This window comes from Rhinolophus hipposideros (genome assembly GCF_964194185.1).
Source record: "Rhinolophus hipposideros genome assembly, chromosome: 5".
Taxonomy (NCBI): Eukaryota; Metazoa; Chordata; class Mammalia; order Chiroptera; family Rhinolophidae; genus Rhinolophus; species Rhinolophus hipposideros.
The window spans coordinates 71020429-71038120 of NC_138051.1; the positions used below are offsets into that span (position 1 = coordinate 71020429).

At 41.7% G+C, this 17692-nt stretch overlaps 2 protein-coding genes across 3 annotated transcripts in view; one reads left to right on the top strand and one right to left on the bottom strand.

Moving 5' to 3' along the window:
* Positions 1–4978, bottom strand: part of LOC308497902 (uncharacterized protein) — a gene marked incomplete at its 5' end in the record, with an annotated part of 38058 nt that extends 33080 nt beyond the window's left edge. The window contains 2 exons of the mRNA XM_081048980.1: positions 4533–4641; positions 4791–4978. Of these exons, the coding sequence (XP_080905106.1) occupies positions 4533–4641; positions 4791–4978 (297 nt within the window). The remainder of the gene's footprint in view (positions 1–4532; positions 4642–4790) is intronic.
* Positions 4837–17692, top strand: part of MTHFD1 (methylenetetrahydrofolate dehydrogenase, cyclohydrolase and formyltetrahydrofolate synthetase 1) — a 55257-nt gene continuing 42401 nt past the window's right edge. For both annotated transcript variants that reach the window (XM_081049320.1, XM_081049321.1), the window contains exons 1-2: positions 4837–5017; positions 17004–17088. In XM_081049320.1, coding sequence (XP_080905446.1) covers positions 4977–5017; positions 17004–17088 — 126 coding nt within the window. In that variant the 5' untranslated portion in view covers positions 4837–4976. The remainder of the gene's footprint in view (positions 5018–17003; positions 17089–17692) is intronic.

Here is a 17692-nt window from a genome sequence, read left to right on the forward strand (position 1 = left end):
AGAGAAAATTCCAAATCCAAGGTTAGTTCCCCCCCAACAAAACCCTGAATTGTCCAATCTGAGTGACTTCTGTGCACAAGTTACCAGTAGAATGTTTGCACATGAAAGGAGCTGTTGCTAGGTGAATGCATCACAAGAAGGCCAAAGAAGGGAAAGGGGGACGTCCCAAAGTAACACAGTAAGTCTGCGGGGTTTTATTTCCCTAATTCATGAAGTGAAAACACAAAGTGGTTTCATCAAGCATTAGTCAACTTAAGAACTCTTAAGAAAGTGAGCCCACTGAAAGTAAACATTCCAGCAAGTATGAACCTCATATCTTGAAATTCTTAGGTCAAATTTTTATACTCCAATACCTACACCTCATCAAAGGATAAGTACTTTGAGATGAGAAAAATGATGATTCCATCTACTATCCCTGAAGCAAAGATGATTTGTCTGAAAAGCTTGTATTCTATTCAAAAGAAATACTTTTACATCAGAAAAAGTATGTCCCTATCATGTATGCTTGATACCACAATCACTGGGATTATATTTCAAATATCGTTTTATCTAGTAGTCTTTAATTCTGCCCACACATTAGAATTTCAAAGAAAACTCCAAAAAATACTGATATCCCGAGCCTATCCCAAATTCTGACTTAACTGCTCTAAGGTGGAGCCTAGGCACAAGTATGTTTTTAAAACTACAACAGGTAATTCTAATGTGACTTTAGGGTTGAGAACAACTGTCTCACTATCTTCATTTATATATGATAAAAATGAGGCAGGGAGAAAGTTAGTGATATTCATAGGAATGAGAGTAATAGTTAATAACTAAACTAGGAAAATAGGAAATATTTTTTATTCTGAAATTAGATTTTTAAAATTACATCCCCAAGCAGCAGGAACATAAGTATGAACAAGACAGGAAATTTCTTATAAAGCTTACAGTCTGGTGAAAAAAGAAAAAAAAAAAGTAAACAAGTATACAAATAAAATCATTTTAGAGTAAGTGCTATGAATAAAATAGGCTAAAGTGACAGTAATGAAGAGGTAAATGAGGGGCAATGTTTGATAATGTTTGGATATATTTATAAACATAAATTAAATTGTATTATACATTTTATTGGATAACCTGCCTTTATCATTTAACAGTGTTTAAAAGCTACCTTACAGTATGTCTACAGATATGTATCTATTGTTCTTTGAACTGCATCCACCTTACTGGAGATTTTATTATTCTCTATTGAATTCAATGCTATGGGGAACATTTTTACACATTTATCTTTGTATATTCGTGTAAATATTACCCTAGGATAAATTCCTAAAAGTGGAATTACAAGGTCAAAGAAAGTACACATTTAAAGTTTTGATAAATATTATCAAATTACTCTCAAAAAGCTTGAAAAATGAAGCTTCTGAAAAAAGTGTATTTTTTTAAAGCAACTCCCATTAAGAGCATTTGAATAAAGACATTTTGTCTTTCTGTTCTCTGTAAAATGATCGATTCTCAGTTTTAATCTTATTTGACCATGCTGCAATATATTTGACAGAATTTGTTAATCCCTTTTCCTGTGATACACTTTCTTCACCTGTCTTCTAAAACTGCATGCTTTCAGGGTTTTTCTGATAACACACTGGACTCTCCTTTTCAATCTTGCCTCCTGGTTTTTCCTCATATTCTTGAATTCTAAACATTGAAGTGTCCTAGGGATCAGTCTCTGATCCTCTACTGACACCCATTCCCTTTGTGGGCTGTCATCTAATCTAATGGATTTAAATATCATTATCTGTCATTTCTGAGTATCACACTTAGACATTTGGATTTCTAAGAAGCATCTAAAAACTTTGAAAAACCGAATTAGGGCTGGCCCGGTGGCTCAGGCAGTTAGAACTCCATGCTCCTAACTCTGAAGGCTGCCTGTTCGATTCCCACACAGGCCAGTGGTCTCTCAACCACAAGGTTGCTGGTTCGACACCCGCAAGGGATGGTGGGCAGAGACCCCTGCAATTAGCAACGGCAACTGGACCTGGAGCTGAGCTGCACCCTCCACAACTAAGACTGAAAGGACAACAACTCAACTTGGGGAAAAAGTCCTTGAAGTACACACTGTTCCCCAATAAAGTCCTGCTCCCCTTCCCCAATAAAATCTTAAAAAAAAAAAAAACTGAATTAAAAACCTGTTCCTTCCTGTGTTACCTTATTTCAACTCAGTAATGGCAACTCCATCTTTCCAGTTGCTCAAACCAAATCCTTGCTTTCTTTCTCTTACACCCTTTCTTCATTCAGGTTCTGCTCAAGTCAGGTTCCCCAGAGAAGCAAAAAGGAAGCCTCTGTTATCACATTTCCAAAACGGCACTCTCCTAGCTCCCACAACCATTCCCTATCCTCTTAGCTTGTCTATTTTTTACAAATGGCCATGTCTCGATATCTAAAATTAGAGTATGTATTGCTTTTGATCACTGTCTCTCCCACCAGAACATTAGTTGAGGGCAGGAACTTTGTTGGTTTACTATGATCAGCTACAGAGGTGTCTTTTGTTGTTGGTACAGTAGCCGTTCAATAACTATTGGTTCAATGAATGAATGCATTGTACAAGTCACATAAAAATATTATAGTCGAAAATTGTGTTGTCGAGGTGGAAAAGGCAATATATTTAGAGATGAAACATCCAGGTTTGGGGCCTATCTCAGGCACAGCTCTGCACCCTTGAGCAAGACATCCTTCAAAGGCTGTTTCTCCATCTGTAAATTGGGATTTATGCCATCTTCCTCAGCCAAAGACAGCTGAAGTAGTCAGTATCTATTTGGTATTATAAGCCACACAAATTTCAATATCTGCAATTTACCAGGAAGGTTGGCTTTAATTTTCCTGTTAATTTCACTTGTTCAGGTGTAAAGTTATGTGAGGGTATGTGTTCAGCGCTCCTTATACTTTATTATATGTTGTTAAGTTTACCTCTAAAGTATGACTTCTACAAACTTTAAGAATGGTAAAGTAAAAGCAATTAAAAGAAAAAATTCACCAAAGATTGTCTAATTCTATTAGGGTGATGGTTGCACAACTCTGTACATGTACTAAAAATCACATTTAAATCAGGTGAATTTTATAGCATGTAAATTGTACCTCAGTAAAACTGTTTTTAAAGCAAAAAAGAGTGTCTCTAATTCCATACATGGGATAAAGTATCTTCAGAATTTAGGAATAAGGCAAAAGCAACCTACCAAAAGCCCAGAAATTTAAAAAATGAATCAAGTTCAATAGATGAGCCTAAGCGTTACTTGAAACAGGCCACCCTAAGAAATGGTTTAAAAAAGCAACAGATATTTAGTTAAATCCAAAATGACCTGAACAAAATCACTATCTTGAAGAGGTAACTTCACTTCATTGCAGTATTCATGTTCATTGCAGCATTCACGGTAGCCAAGACATGGAAACAACCTGTGTCCGTCAATGGATGTATAAACAATGAATAAAGAAATAATTCATGGATGTAATTCACGGATGTACTAAGAATGAATAAAGAATAATATTTTCTAATGAATAAAGAAAATATGATCATATATACCCGGACGCCCAAAATACGTATACACATGACTTGTCTTCATCTTGTCATTGGTATATATTATTACAATAGTTTTTCCTTTCTTAAAATGTGTATACATTTTTTGGGCACCCTCTGTATTTACAAGACCAGGTGGAGAGCAGGACATCTTGAGAGCAAGACGCTAGGTGAGGACAGAGAAAGACAAATACTGTAAGACATTATTACTTGTACGTGGAGTCTAAAAAGGCCGAACTCAAATAGAGTAGAATGATGGTTGCCAGGGGCAAGGATGGTGGGGGACATGAGTTGTTCGTCAAGCGCCGCAAACTTCTAAGATAAATTCCGGGGATCTAACCTACAGCACAGTGAGTATAAGAGTATGTCAGTTAATTCCTCAAAAAAGCTGGGGCGGGGGGCGGAAATTAAGTGACCGGAACAACTTACATTCTGAACTATACTGGGATAACTATAACCTAACTCACAGGACTCCAGACCTTGCAGGACCTGTCTTCACAAACATTCCGGATGCCTGGGTCTTCCCGCCCTGCTCCCCAAGCAAACGCCCGATCTCACATATTCTCCAGCGCCGGCGTCTGGGGAGGCAGTGTCCGCCCTCGTGGGTCACCTGGCAGCTAATTTATATGAAGCCCCAGATCTGCGTGGGGATCTGACGAAATCTAGTCTTGCAAAGCTGACGACCCTCCCGCACTGGCCACCCCCGGGCTTACTCCGGACACTGAGGCGCTGCGGCTCCGCGGGGCCTAACACTGCGGGATGGATTTCAACCTAGCGGAGCATCAGTCACCAGAGGAGACGAAAACAGTCCTGGGCGCCACCCAGACGCTCTGACTCCGCATTGCGGCGGAGGTCGCCATGGCAACCTCCCGGCGCCGGCGGGTGAGAACGCCGGACGCCGCCCCCACTCCGCGGCCAGCCGGGCGCCGCCCCGAGCCCCGGCACGGGAGCGCGGTCACATGCCTCCTGGGGAGCCCCGCGCCCTCAGCACCTGGCGACTTGTCCCCCAGCGCCCAGGCAGGACCGGAGCCACTCCTCGCTCCCGCGCCCGCGCAACTGTTTTCCCGCGAGACCGCCCCTCCGCCTCCGCTCCCCATTCGCTGGAACGGAGGCCCGACCCTCTACTTCAGCGGCTTCCCCGCCCCACACGATTAACGGCTCTTTCCCCCAGCCAGTCAATGCGGCCCTCCAGCCGTCACGGCGTTTCCTCCTCGTCCATCCTCAGAGCAGAACCCCACCCCTCCGCCACTTCAGGGAATTACAGCCTCCAGAACTGCGCACGCGCATCCGCGGCCGGCGGCGGGGCGCAGGCGCTGTGGCAAGCTCCTCTCGGGCGGTCGCTGAGCACGTGGGTTGGGCTGTACCCCGCGGCACTGTCGGCACTCGTACCTGGATTTTGGCGGTGTTCGTTGTGGGCAGCGGACTAATAAAGGTCATGGCGCCGGCGGAAATCTTGAACGGAAAGGTGGTCTCTGCGTAAGCATCTGTCGTTGTTAGGGCGTGTTGGGCTGCCAGCCAGGGCTCTGCGCAGGGGGTGTAGGTCAGCAACGGACCCGTTTTTTGCGGAAGGGAGACTTGTAACGGAAAGTCAAGCGAGCCGGGTGGGGAAGGGGGACCTTGTCCTGAGCCCGTCACACCTGAATAGCGGTCTCCTGCAGCCGAAGAAAGGGGCCCCGGGCACAATCTGCGTTTGTAAAGGGGCTTCTTGTTTACTTTGCCCGCTGGCTCCTGTGCTTCTGGGACAAGTCCTCTTATCTGGCCCGACTGTGCTCCCCAAAGTGCAGCTGTTGACGACTTGGCCAAAAAAGAGAGTAGTTGGGGCTGCCGGCAGCACAGCGTCAGAACTCAAGACATTCAGTTTACCCCTTTCCCTTGTAATTTGGAGGTGAGGAAACAGATTAGTGAGGTGACAGGTCTCCTTCCAGCCCATAACTTTTCCCACTACACCAGTCATCATTTGCTAAGTGGAACCCGATTTTCCCTTCAATTTCATGCTCCTTATCTAATGGCCATCTCCGTGTCCTGGCCCTAAAGTAATTTTCTAGTTTAGCATTTGAGTCCTGACAATATTCCATTTGACCCTATTCCATTTGACCCTATTCCATTTGACCTCTGCCTGTTTTACTCCTACAGGAAATCTGAATGCTTAACTAGTGGATATGATTGCCATGCTTCCAGAAAGTAACACCCCTCTGCTTTTTGTCTGGAAGGTGACTGGTGGGGAAAGATGAGAGTAGAAGAGAAAGGATATGTTTTGTGTGATCCTCCTGGTGACTGTTCTTAGTACCTTGAACCTCACAAGTTAAAAACTGCTGTAGTTGGCAACAGTACTTGTCCTATGAGCCTCTAATTTTGTGAGTAGAAATTTTTGAGTGTATTATAGAGTCATTGGTGGTGAAACCCAACCTTTGGGGCAAAACGATTTGTTTCCTGGAAGGCAGAGATGGTGCACAAAGGTGAGACAAATGAGATGGTGGTGAATCTCTCACATTGGCAAGGAGGAACCCTAGACTTTTAGAGTAGAAAGCACAATACTTAGGAGTGCTTTCCAACATGTGGTTTACTGAATTGCATTGTTTCTGTTTGACCTTTACTTTTTACTGACTTATATTCATGCCTAGTCTCTTTAGCAGTGGCTTTTCCTTGATGAAGTCTTCTTTTTGAAAAGACTTGCGAAGAGATAATATAGGTTTGCTTTTTGGCAAGCTACTGAGAATAGGTGCTTATGGGATATGTTTTGGTTGAGTGGAGAACAGGTTAAATATGTTTGTAAGCACCACAAGGGCAAATACATGCATTGTTTTGTTTTTGTGTGTATCCAAAACACCCATAAATCTTTCATGCTTTACTAGTTTTGTGGCTTTTAGCAAATTTGCTAACCTCTCTGTGCTGAAATTTCCTCAAATGTAAAATAAAGATAATATCTAGGCCACTGAGTTGTTTGGAGAATTAAATGAGTTACTAACTGAAGAGCATTTACAGTTGTACCTGGCACATAGGTGTTCATTCAATACATGCTAGCTGTGTTAATGATTAGTGATTACAATTGACCTATGAACAACAGGGGTTTGAACTGAGCAGGTCCACTTATACGCAGATTTTTTTCAACAAATATACAGTTGGCTCTCCATATCCCCAGGTTTTGCAGATGTGGATTCGACCAACCACAGATCAAAAACAGTGTTTTCAACCTGCAGTTGGGAATCCACGGACGCAGAGGGCTGGCTGACTGTATGCATTGTTTTAGGCCATTTTATATGCGGGCTTGAGCATCCTTGGATTTTGATATCTGCATGGAGAGGGGCCTTCCTAGAACCAATTCCCCACAGATACCCAGGGACAATTGTAGTGAAGTTTTTGGAGAGTCAAGGTGTTATACGCAGATATTTGATAGAGTGGGAGCAGTGCCCCAAACCCTCATGTTCAAGGACAACTGTAGTTAATGTATACATGGGTGATTGACTTTTAGACAGTGATAGCTGCCTTGAGATCGATTTCAATGGCTCAACATTAGCTGCACATTAAAATCCCTTAGGGAGCTATTTTTTTGTTACTTTTACTTAAATATGAATACGTATTTTTAAAAGTGCACCTATCCTATGTATATAGTTCAATGAATTTTTTTCACAACTGGATTTACTTGAGTGACTAGCACCCAGATCAAAAAATCACATTATTGGCACCCCAGAAGCCCTCCTCTCAGTCTCATCCAGTCACCACCGCCACAAAGGTCATTATTCTGACTTCTAATGCTGTAGATTAGTGTCACCTGCTTTTGCACTTTAAGTGGCACCATACATTATAAAGTCTTCTGTGTCTGGCATCTTTCGATCCTCATTGTGTTTCTGAGGTGATTCCATGTTGCATGTGGTTGTAGTTCATTTACTCTCATGGCTGTATTGTATTCTACTGTATGAATATGCCATGTTTACTTACCCATGGAAATTCGGGTTTCTAGTTTTTGATGATTATGAATAGTGCTGTTATGAGCATTCTCTTACATGCCTCTTGGTGGAACATCTGTGCATTTCTGTTGGTTACATATCTAAGAGTAGAATTGCGGAGTAATAGGACATATGTATGATCAGCTTTAGTAGAAATTGCCAATCTTTTCCAGGGTAGTTTTACTAATTCGCACTCATAAAGAGCTTTTGAAAACTATCAATGCTTGGTGCCCACTCCAGACTGATTTAATTAGAATTGCTAACAATAAGCCACTTGACTCAGTATGTTAAAAATCTTTGAGAAGCACTTATGTAAAACCTTACATCTAAGTGCAGTTCTCATCATTGAAGAGCAGTATGACAGTGATTTGGCCGTAGATATTGAAAGCATTTTCTGGGAAGACTGTTCCAGGAATTGGAAGCGTCTCTCCCAGCCCTCTCAGTTATCAGAGCTAACCTTTTACAGTGCCCTGTAGTTGAGCAATCAGTTAGTTCCTACTAACACAATTCATGATGGAGCATTGAGACTAAGGCCTCTTACCATCAGAAAGAAAAATAAAAGGCTCTAAGGCCTCTTTGTGCTTACAGAAGATTTTTCTTCAATGTACTTAGAAAATGGCTCTTTCAGACACTGCCACACACTGGTATCTCAACCTTTGTGGAGAGCTTGACTCCAGGAGCTGGTTGTACTCACACTTTCTCAAGAGAGGGGGAGCTCTGCAAGGGGGACAGCTTGTCTGGTTCATGGGATAGTGCTGTCCTCCGGCTCCTGCTGAGGCTGTAGCTGACCCTTGGGGTATTCTGAAGACAGTGGTTCTCACAGCTTGAGCGGGTTGAGCTGTACGTGGAGGCTCCGAGTGGGGCCTTTTCTCTCTTGCCAGGCCAGCATATTCTTGAAAGGAAAGGTTAAGTGAACTTTTTATATTGTAGCCAGCAGTCCAAGAATCCAAGGAAAGAATCCCTCATTCCCAAGTTTACAGGTCAGCTTCCTTGATTGCCATCAATTATTGGGTTTCTGGGACAAATTTGCAAGCTTTCAAGTGCCCTGGGCAGTTTCTTCCTTGACATAGTGTTTGAATTGTAAAATCCCTTCCTTGGAAGGAGGAAAGGTAAAACAGGTTATGAGTTCCAGTCAGAATGGCTCCAAGGTCTGGTCCACTCCTCACATCCCATCCTGCAGCTGAGGAAACAGTTGAGGCAAGAAACGTGATGTGATTTGGCCATAGGTTACTAGGCTGGTTAATGGCAGAGGCTCAAGTAGAACCAAGGTCTTCACCCAGGACATGATATTTATCACTTTATCAGGCACTTCATACTTCACTGAAAGGAATTTCATAAACTAATCTTTTTTCTTTATAGTAGTCTTCTCACTGCCATGCTTCCCACTTTGCTGAGAAGGCCATCCCTGACTTTTATTTACTTTTCTTATTCTCCCTTTATATCTTCCTCTTAGCTAAAACTAGACAAAGTTTATCATTCTAGATTCCATCTCTGCCTATTCTATCCTGTGGGAAATCTGGATTTTGTTGCCAAATTATCTCCTTTTGGGAAGAACACCCCTCCCACACCACCACACCCCGCCGTTTCTCCCTTAAGGGGAATTCCAAGGTTTCAGCCTGAATATGACAGTTGGGGGAGATCTGAGGGTTAGAGACAAGTGTGTCTTTCTTAGATATTCATTTATTCAACAAATATCTGTGTGCCTCCTATATGCCAGGCACTCTTAAAATCCACGAGACTGGAACAGTGAACAGAACAGCCCAAATCCCTCCCCTCATGGCGTTTGCGTCCTGATGGGTAGAGCTAGACAATAAAATAGGTAAAACAATGTGAGATGGTAGAAGTGTGAGAGAGAGACAGCCAGAGCAGGAAAGAGGCACAGAGATTTCTGAGGCATGGAGGTTGCAATTTTAAATATGGGAGTTAAACTCATTATAAAAGTGATTTGTGGGCAAAGATTTGAAGGTGATGGGATCACACACCTTTCTGTATAATGGGGAAGAGGATTCTTGACCAAAACCATAGCCTGTGCCATGGACCGGTAACCTGACCAGTTATTAAGCTACTGCCTTGGGGTCAGCAGTGATGGTCTGAGGAAGCTGATCGTGAGCAGAGGAGCTGAGCGAGGTAAACTGACATTGATGAGAGAGCCCAGCCTGGTTTAAGGAAGGTGCCGGTGCCCCTAACGAGGTGATACAAAGGGGTGTAAGTTAAGTGTTAGGAACCCCACCTTGATTTGGGTTTTAGACTAGAAACCACAATTCTTACATATGTGTGCTTTTCATAGTGGGGCCTACTAAATTTTGTGTGATTTGTTTGACCTTCCCTTCTCTTTTTTTTTGTTTTGTTATAATCGAGCCTCTTCCCTCCATTCGTGGCATTTTTCTTAAGTCTTTTCTAGAAAGACAGGCTGTAAAGAAACAGGTGGTTTGCCACTTGGCAGGACACCAAGAGAAGGGGCTCTGAGTTTTTGTGTGTTGAGCAGAGCGAATTGGATCTGTTTGTGGGCACGAAAGGCTACTGAATGTTGATGTGCCTTTTACTTTGTCCTGTAAATGAAATACCTATAGGCCTTTTTGTGCTTAAGAAGATTTGCCTGTAACATGCTCCAAAGTGCAGGCCTTTCAGAAGTGACATGGAACCTTGAATGTCAAAGCTGGCTTGACTCTGGGAGCCCGTGCAGGAAAGAAAGTGTGAGTTCCTCAGCGGTGGGACCTTCTGCTAGGTTTTAAATGGGCCTCTTATCCAGGCCGTTGGGAGTGTTATAGCTGGGGTATGGCAGAGTCCAGAGCTGGTATTGCTGTGGCCGTGGGGAATCCTGACTGGGGATGTAGTCCGAGAATCAGTGCCCATCATCCATCCAGATGGTTGGGATCAAGTAGTTTGGGATTTGAACAGTAGGACTTTGAGCGGGGATGTGTGATCCCTTATTATATCTCCCTTTGCATGAAGAATCTTCTGGAAGAAGGGAGATCAGGATGACCTGGCATGGAGATGCTGAGGGAAAAAGGTCAATCCTCTGACTGACTTGAGAAAGGCCAAGTAGGATGAGATTAAAGCCTAGTGTGGCTCGGGCAAGTGCATCAGCCTCACTGTCCTCTTCTGGCCGGTGGGGATGATGATAACACTGACTGCCTCCTTGGGTTGCTGAGAAGCGTAAAGAGTGTAAGGCTCTCCAGAGAAACCTGTATACCACTATAGTTACGGCTGTGGCCTCTGACGTCCGATCCATGGTGCAGAAAGCCCCCAGCTCTCCTGCACTCTTCAGTTTGGTCCCCTTGACAGTTTACCCAAAGGTGGCTCCTGGCACTCTGTAAATCTTTGATCTTGAAGAAGCAGTTGGCAGACGTTACCATAGCCAGGATTCCTCAGCCACCCAGACCACTCCTCCCTCCAGTGTGCAGTTAATGAAACTTTAACCTGAAGTGCAGTGACTTGAGCAAGAGTTCCGAGGCTAGTGGTAGAGACTTGACGGTATATTTTCTTTCTTCACCCAGGGCTTGTCACTTCCTTGCTAAAAGGAATTACAGATTTTTATCCGCTGATTTTTGGCTCCCTCTTAGGAGACAAATGAACCCAATCAGTTTGGAGGTACCCAAACAGATTCTCTTCAGAAAGTCATTCTCAAGATTATAGTCCAATTTTGACTGTTTGGAGACAAGTCAAACTGTCTTGCTTTGTTAGCTGAGCCTTTTTTTTTTCCTTGTTGAAAAGTTCTTCCCCTGAAACCTGGGCAGATGAGGTACAGCCTCAGTTGCCCATACATTAGGAAGTAGGGAACGTTTTGTAAAAGTTTTGCCAGAGCCTGTCAGGACTTTATCTTTACCACCTTGCGTGACTTTAACATGATAAATGATCATGTTAAGGGTTTTGGTGCTTGAATACTAGTCCCTGCTTGTTTACTAATAGTAAGCAGCCTTTTAGACCCAAGCCCTTTCTACCCAAGATTTTCCTTTAGTCTTCCCTAAAAGCAAGAAAGGCCAGCTCTTTTGAGGCTTTCCTCTGATAAGGAAAGTGGAGACCCCCAGGCTTCCACGTTCTTTCCATAGTCCCCTTGAATGAGGTCTGCTTGGGCCTTTGTGCCAGTCAGCGCTGATGGCCAAATCTGTGGTTTAGAGTCCTGAAATAGGCTAATTCTGGGCATTGGGTCCTCACACATCCATATACTTGAGGCCACCCTGTCATGTCTCATAACTTGTTATCAGCTGAAGGTGACCAAATGGTGGCCTAGAGGCCAAATGTGGTTACAGGTTTTGTTGGGCTTGCAGTTACTTTTAGAAATTGGATTACTTCCCAACACATTTATATGGTAATTACACGTAAAAATCTGGATGCCTGACTTTTTGAAAGGAAATGGAAAGTTTAGCAAGGCTGTGATCTCTATTCTTAATGTTACGACTTTGTTGGATCTGGGTAGAAGCTGCCCCCACTCCTGTGGGAGCTCATTGTTCAGGATCCTACCCCACCTGCTGTGTACACCTAGACTCTGACAGTGCTTTTCTCTTTGTGACCTTTCTCTAATGCGCTTCACCTAACACATGAAATCCTACCTCTTATGAAGCCTCTCTCGACAAATTCAACCTAGTTTCCCAGCTCCGTTTATTCCCTCTACATCAGTGCTTCTCAGACAGAGGCAGTTTTGCCCCTCCCTCCTTCTCAAGAAACAGTCGAACATATCTGGAGACATTTTTGGTTGTCACATGGGGAGTGGCTGTGTGCTGGTGGCGGCCAGGGATGCTGCTAAGCATCCTACAAGGCACAGGACAGTCCCCATCACAAAGAATGCTCTGGCCCAAATGGCAGTGGTGCTGAAGTTGATAAACCCTGACCTAGAAGCTTAAAGTGAGCAGTTAGTGTATCATTGTGTATGTGGGTTAATGATGGCCTTTATACTCACTGGGAATTAGAGGATTTATAAGAATTTTATGCTATTTAGCTATTTTCAGTCTTACTCGTAAATATCAAGCAATTTGCCTTTACCTTCTTAGGTCTTAGAGCTTGAGAGAATTGAATGGAAGAATTTTATATTGTAAATTTTCATTAGTATATAAAATAGAGTCACATTAAGCTTTTAAATATTATTTGAGGTACCTATCCAGTTTAGTAAATATTTTCATTAAATTATAATAATTGTTTTTATATAGTTTGTATATTTTATTCTTAAACTTAATAAAGGAAAGTACTGATATTAGTTGACTATTCTATGTATTGATATGATGTAGCTTTTGCTATTATATCACATATCAGTGAAAACAATCAGTTTCAACAATAAGGTAATTCAGTCTTTTTATTTGACTTAACTAATTAGGGATTTGAAACATGTATTTCTTGGGACACTAGGTGGCCTCAGTTATTTTTTACAAGGAATTACGTGTTAAGTTTTGCAGAAAATGTATTTTTTAGCAGTATAAAAGTTGTAATGAACAAATTAAACAATAAATGAACAAAATGAAGATGAAGCAAACGGAGTAAGACGTGTGGTACTACATTGTTAAAATCTTACAAGAATAATTTCTTGGAGTGGGGGACAAAAGAAATGTGTGTCCTTGTTTAGAAAAGCCCTATATGTTTAAGATAAATGTCCTTGGTTTTTCTCTGATCACTTAGTAAAGGTGTGTTCTGTGGACTTTTTGCGGATCATCTGAGGGTTACTCTACGCTTGTGCTGTATTTCACTGTTTGTTGACTCAGGCAACTTTATTTTCATCATGTAGATTTCTTAGCCATATAGGTGAATGTCCTTTACTGCCTCCTTTTCCTACCTACAGCTTCTGTTGAAATGTCCTTGCTAGGTTATATTTTAGGAATACTTTTTTCTTGGTCATAAAATGGCCAAAGTTTGAAAATGAGCTGTTACATTAAACAGAACAAGTTGGAATTTGTAATGGACTTTTTCAGGAATAATGGTACAAGACTCTGGGCAAGATCCGGGCGACTATTTAGGGATGTTGGGACTTGTCACGGATAATATGAGTCTGACTAGGACTCGTCGCAGATAATATGATTCCACACGGAAGTGCACCTTTGACTTTGGTTGACGAGGCTCTTTTACAGCTGTATGTGGGAGAAGTTAAATTGGAGAAAACTGATGGTAATAGAGTTCTGTCCATAGCGATTCAAACACATATTGGCAGGTTGATATAAATGATTTCTACTTGGATTCTTGCCCCTTAGAAATGAAAGATAACCCCCTCAAATTGAAATTTATTAGCCTTAGCAGGGGTTTCAACCTTGGGCACTGCTAACATTTGGGCGGAACAATGGTTGTGAGGGGCTGTCCTGTGCATTGTAAGACATTTAGTTGGATCCCTGGCATGTACCCACTAGATGCCGGGAGCAACTTAGTTAAAACTATGTCTGTGTCTGTTCCGCTCTAATTGGCGATGACTATTTTACTGGTATCGGTTCCTCAGGCCAGAGAAAATGGAATGATTTACCGCTACTTTGTCTTACTTCCTTCATTGGCACTCTAGTATTGATTTCATTTACATCGAGATTGAGCTGTATCTTCCCTTAGATTTTAGAGACTACTGATGGAGGCTGGTGTGACTTTGTCGTGTATAGTTCTACTATTCAGGGGTCAGGCGTGTTTCTCCATGTGCCTATTTCTGCCTCACTTTGCACCCCCAGTCTTTACCAGGAAGGTGTAGCTCATGAGCCATAGATAGAAATGGGAGGCATCTGCAACTCAAGCAAGTTTCTGTTAATTTAGGAGGTTTCAATGATTATAAGTTCTAGTACATTGATTAAACTTTCCAGAAGTAATGAGCTATAAAAATTAAAGCACTTTCCACTATTTAATTCATCACAACTCCATGACCCTAAAATAAAGACAGATGAGGGACTGTTAACTTTTCTCTCCTCTTTTACAGTTTCTTAACTTCAGGCATACCTGACACTTGGCTTTCATTATTCTACTTGTCATTTTAGGTTTTTTCAGTTAGTGGCCAACCCAGAAATCCAAGGCAGGGAAGAGTTTCCAAAGGACTTATGGAGACCTAATTACAACTATCTTGTTTTTATTTTCTCACCAGAGAAGAAAACTTTCCGCTTGTAGCTTTAGTGTTTTGAGTTGTTTAGTTCTTGCTGGTTGTGGTTTATGTGCATTTTAAAATGTCTCTTATTGCTAATCTGGTCATGTCTCATAACAAGGCCTAAATGTTAGCTTTTGAAACAAATCTTTCCAGTTGGAAGAATATCCCTGCTAACGCAACTTCAAAAACAATCCTGCTGCCAAGGAAAAAGCTTAAGGGAGTCAGTGTAACTGAACTCAAGCTATAATTGTTTTTAGGGGGGAAAATTGCAAATTTAGAGCCATTTAAATTACAGCATAGAAAATACAGAACATTTTGTTCTTTGTTCTTAACCTCCTGGGCTGACATATTTTTCTCCTGTATCACCTTGGGGTACTGGGTTCCCATAGCTTGCTACCTGCTGGGTATAAGTATTGTTTCTATTTGTCCCCAGACTCCTTTCTTCAGGTCTCAGATGCTCACTTATTTTATAATCCTTATAAGATCTGGTAAATAATTCACTGTATCAGTATGAAATCTGCTCTGTGCCTCAAAATACTTAAAGTTGTCAGTCTTTCCAGCTCCATTTCACAACCCCCAAATCTCAGTCGTCTGTAGCTCTTGCATTTTGTCTGTGCTTCATGTTAATATATCTAGAATCCAACCATTTCTTGCTAGAGTACCATCCATACCATAATCTTAGCCACCATCACCTCTGGCCTGGATTTTCGTAATAGCAATAACTTCTTGCTTGTGTCCCTGATTCTCACCTTTCCCCCTCATCTGTTCCTAATTCAGCAGCCAGAATAATCCTTTAAAAATGTAAGTCTGATCATGTCAGCCTTCTTCAAAACCCTCTACTGACTTCCCATCACATTCAGAGTAAAAAACAGACTACCTGATCTGGTTTCTGCTTCCCCTTGGACCTCATTTTCTCACTCAACTCAGGGCCTTTGCACTTGCTGTTCTTTTTCTAATTGGCCCCAGGAAAACCACATGGCTGCTTAGAGCCTGTGCTGACATCTGCGAAAGGGAATCAGAAAGCCTCTCCTTCCTTACCTACCTCATAAGGTTATTGAGAGCCTCAGATGTGTTCTTCTAGCTATTGATTCTTGCTACTGATTTATATGTTGCTGGAAATAGTTGAGTTTTCCCCGGCACCCATGGGTTTTATTTTTGGTTGGGGAAGAGTTAAGGAGAACCAGTAGCAACCTTAACCTAGCCCTTTGTGTTAATATAGTGGTTGGAAGGAAAGGAAAGCATGGAGTCTGGCAATTTGGTCCCTGGGAAAGGTCTTCTGTGGCTACCCAGGTACCACATATGATCGTCTGCAGGGGAGGCAGCTAAGGCTGGAACTGCTGGGGAATTTCAGTGGCAGCCAGTGAAAACTTGGCAGCTCCAATATTTCCTGTTCGTTTGTGTTAGAGCAGAATTGTGGCCTCTGTTCAGGTCCCAGTAATAGAAAAATCCAGTGGTCTATTCAGTCGTTTTCTGCACTACATTATTGTATAGAATATTGACTTGAAAAAACAAGGTCACTAGCTACAAATAGAATTTTGAAGTCTTAGGTATGACTTCTTGTATCACTGAACATCCTTACCATTTACTAGGCTAATTCACATAATCACATGGGAGCCTTGTGACTCCCATGCCTTTTTATGCCAGTTGTTTGTAAAGTGTGGAGAATTGGAGAAGAGAGTAACCAAATTAGAATGAAGGAAAAGATGCTTGTTAATGTTTGTGTGTACACTATTTGCATGTCAGGTGTAGATAAGGTGAAGAAAGGCAAATGACAAAACTAATTCAGGAGAGACAGATCCTGTCCATGTTCATCACTGTATCACACCTGGGCAAGATTGTACTATTTTGAATATTTATTTACGGACGTAATTTAATGTACTTGATGTCCTATTATTGAGAAGTTGTATGTTGGTAAATTGATACATCATTGTTTCACAAGAGATTATACTTTTAACCTTGTGTTAAAGTTTTTGGTAAGGAAAATTCTTTTATGAATTACGATATAATTTGTAAATTCATATTGAAATTGGAGTGGGATTCAATGATTGTCATTCAGCCCTATGTGGATACCCTGTGATTATCCTACTGTGGTAATCAGAAGGTGTGAGCACAAGTTCCTTCCTGCAGATTTTTTTTTCATATGGGACTTGGAGAGTGGAAATGATGAAAAAGATGAGGATTAGCAGCCTTCCAGAAGAGTCGGTCCGAGTTCTTATTTGTTTACTGTATGATTTTGAGTGCTGTAAACTAGTATGTTTTTAAACTAACTGACCCCATACCTAGTCAGTGCCAGTAGGAGTTATAAAAGATCCACATCTATTTGAGGCCTTAAAAATTCATGGGCAGGACATGGTACATATTATACCAGATAATGACTGTTCAATGAAGTTTTTTTTTTAATTTAGAAGACAAATATGTCTAATAATCCATATCACTTTTTGTGCTTGGAACATTGTGTTAATTCCAACCTTTCCTTTTTCTCTAGGCAAATAAGGGAGAGACTGAAGAACCAAGTCACTCAGATGAAGGAACAAGCACCTGGTTTCACACCAGGCCTGGCAATTTTGCAGGTACTATGATAGTGTATTTCTACTTATATCTACCTAACTCAATCTCTCAGTAGCACGTAAGGCAGCAGGCACTTCAGCCCTGTCTCCATTATTTACTTATTTATTTTGGCTTCTGTGAAACCTCAGACCTTTTCAGCTTCTCTTTGCAGGCTCTTCCTCTTCAGCTCAACTTCTACATGTTGGCATATCCTGGCCTCCTGCTGTTCTCTGTGGGTATTCGTCCCCTAGTCTAGTATCTCTTGAACTTTGGTCTTAGGATTCCGTTATGCTCTTAAAAATTTAAAACTTTAAGGAGCTTTTGTTTATATGGAATTATCTATCGATATTTACTATATTAGAAATGAAAACTAAGAGGTTCAAAAATATTTATACATTTAAAAATGCCAATAGTAAGCTCATTATGTGTTAGCATAAGTAACATTTTTTTATGAGAAAATAACTTTTAGAAAATAAAACATGGGGACGGCCAGTTAGTTCAGTTGCTCTTAACAAAACCAAGGTTGCCGGTTCCATCCCCACATGGGCCACTATGAGCTGCGCCCTCCATAACTAGATTGAAACAACTACTTGGCTTGGAGCTGATGGGTCCTGGAAAAACACACTT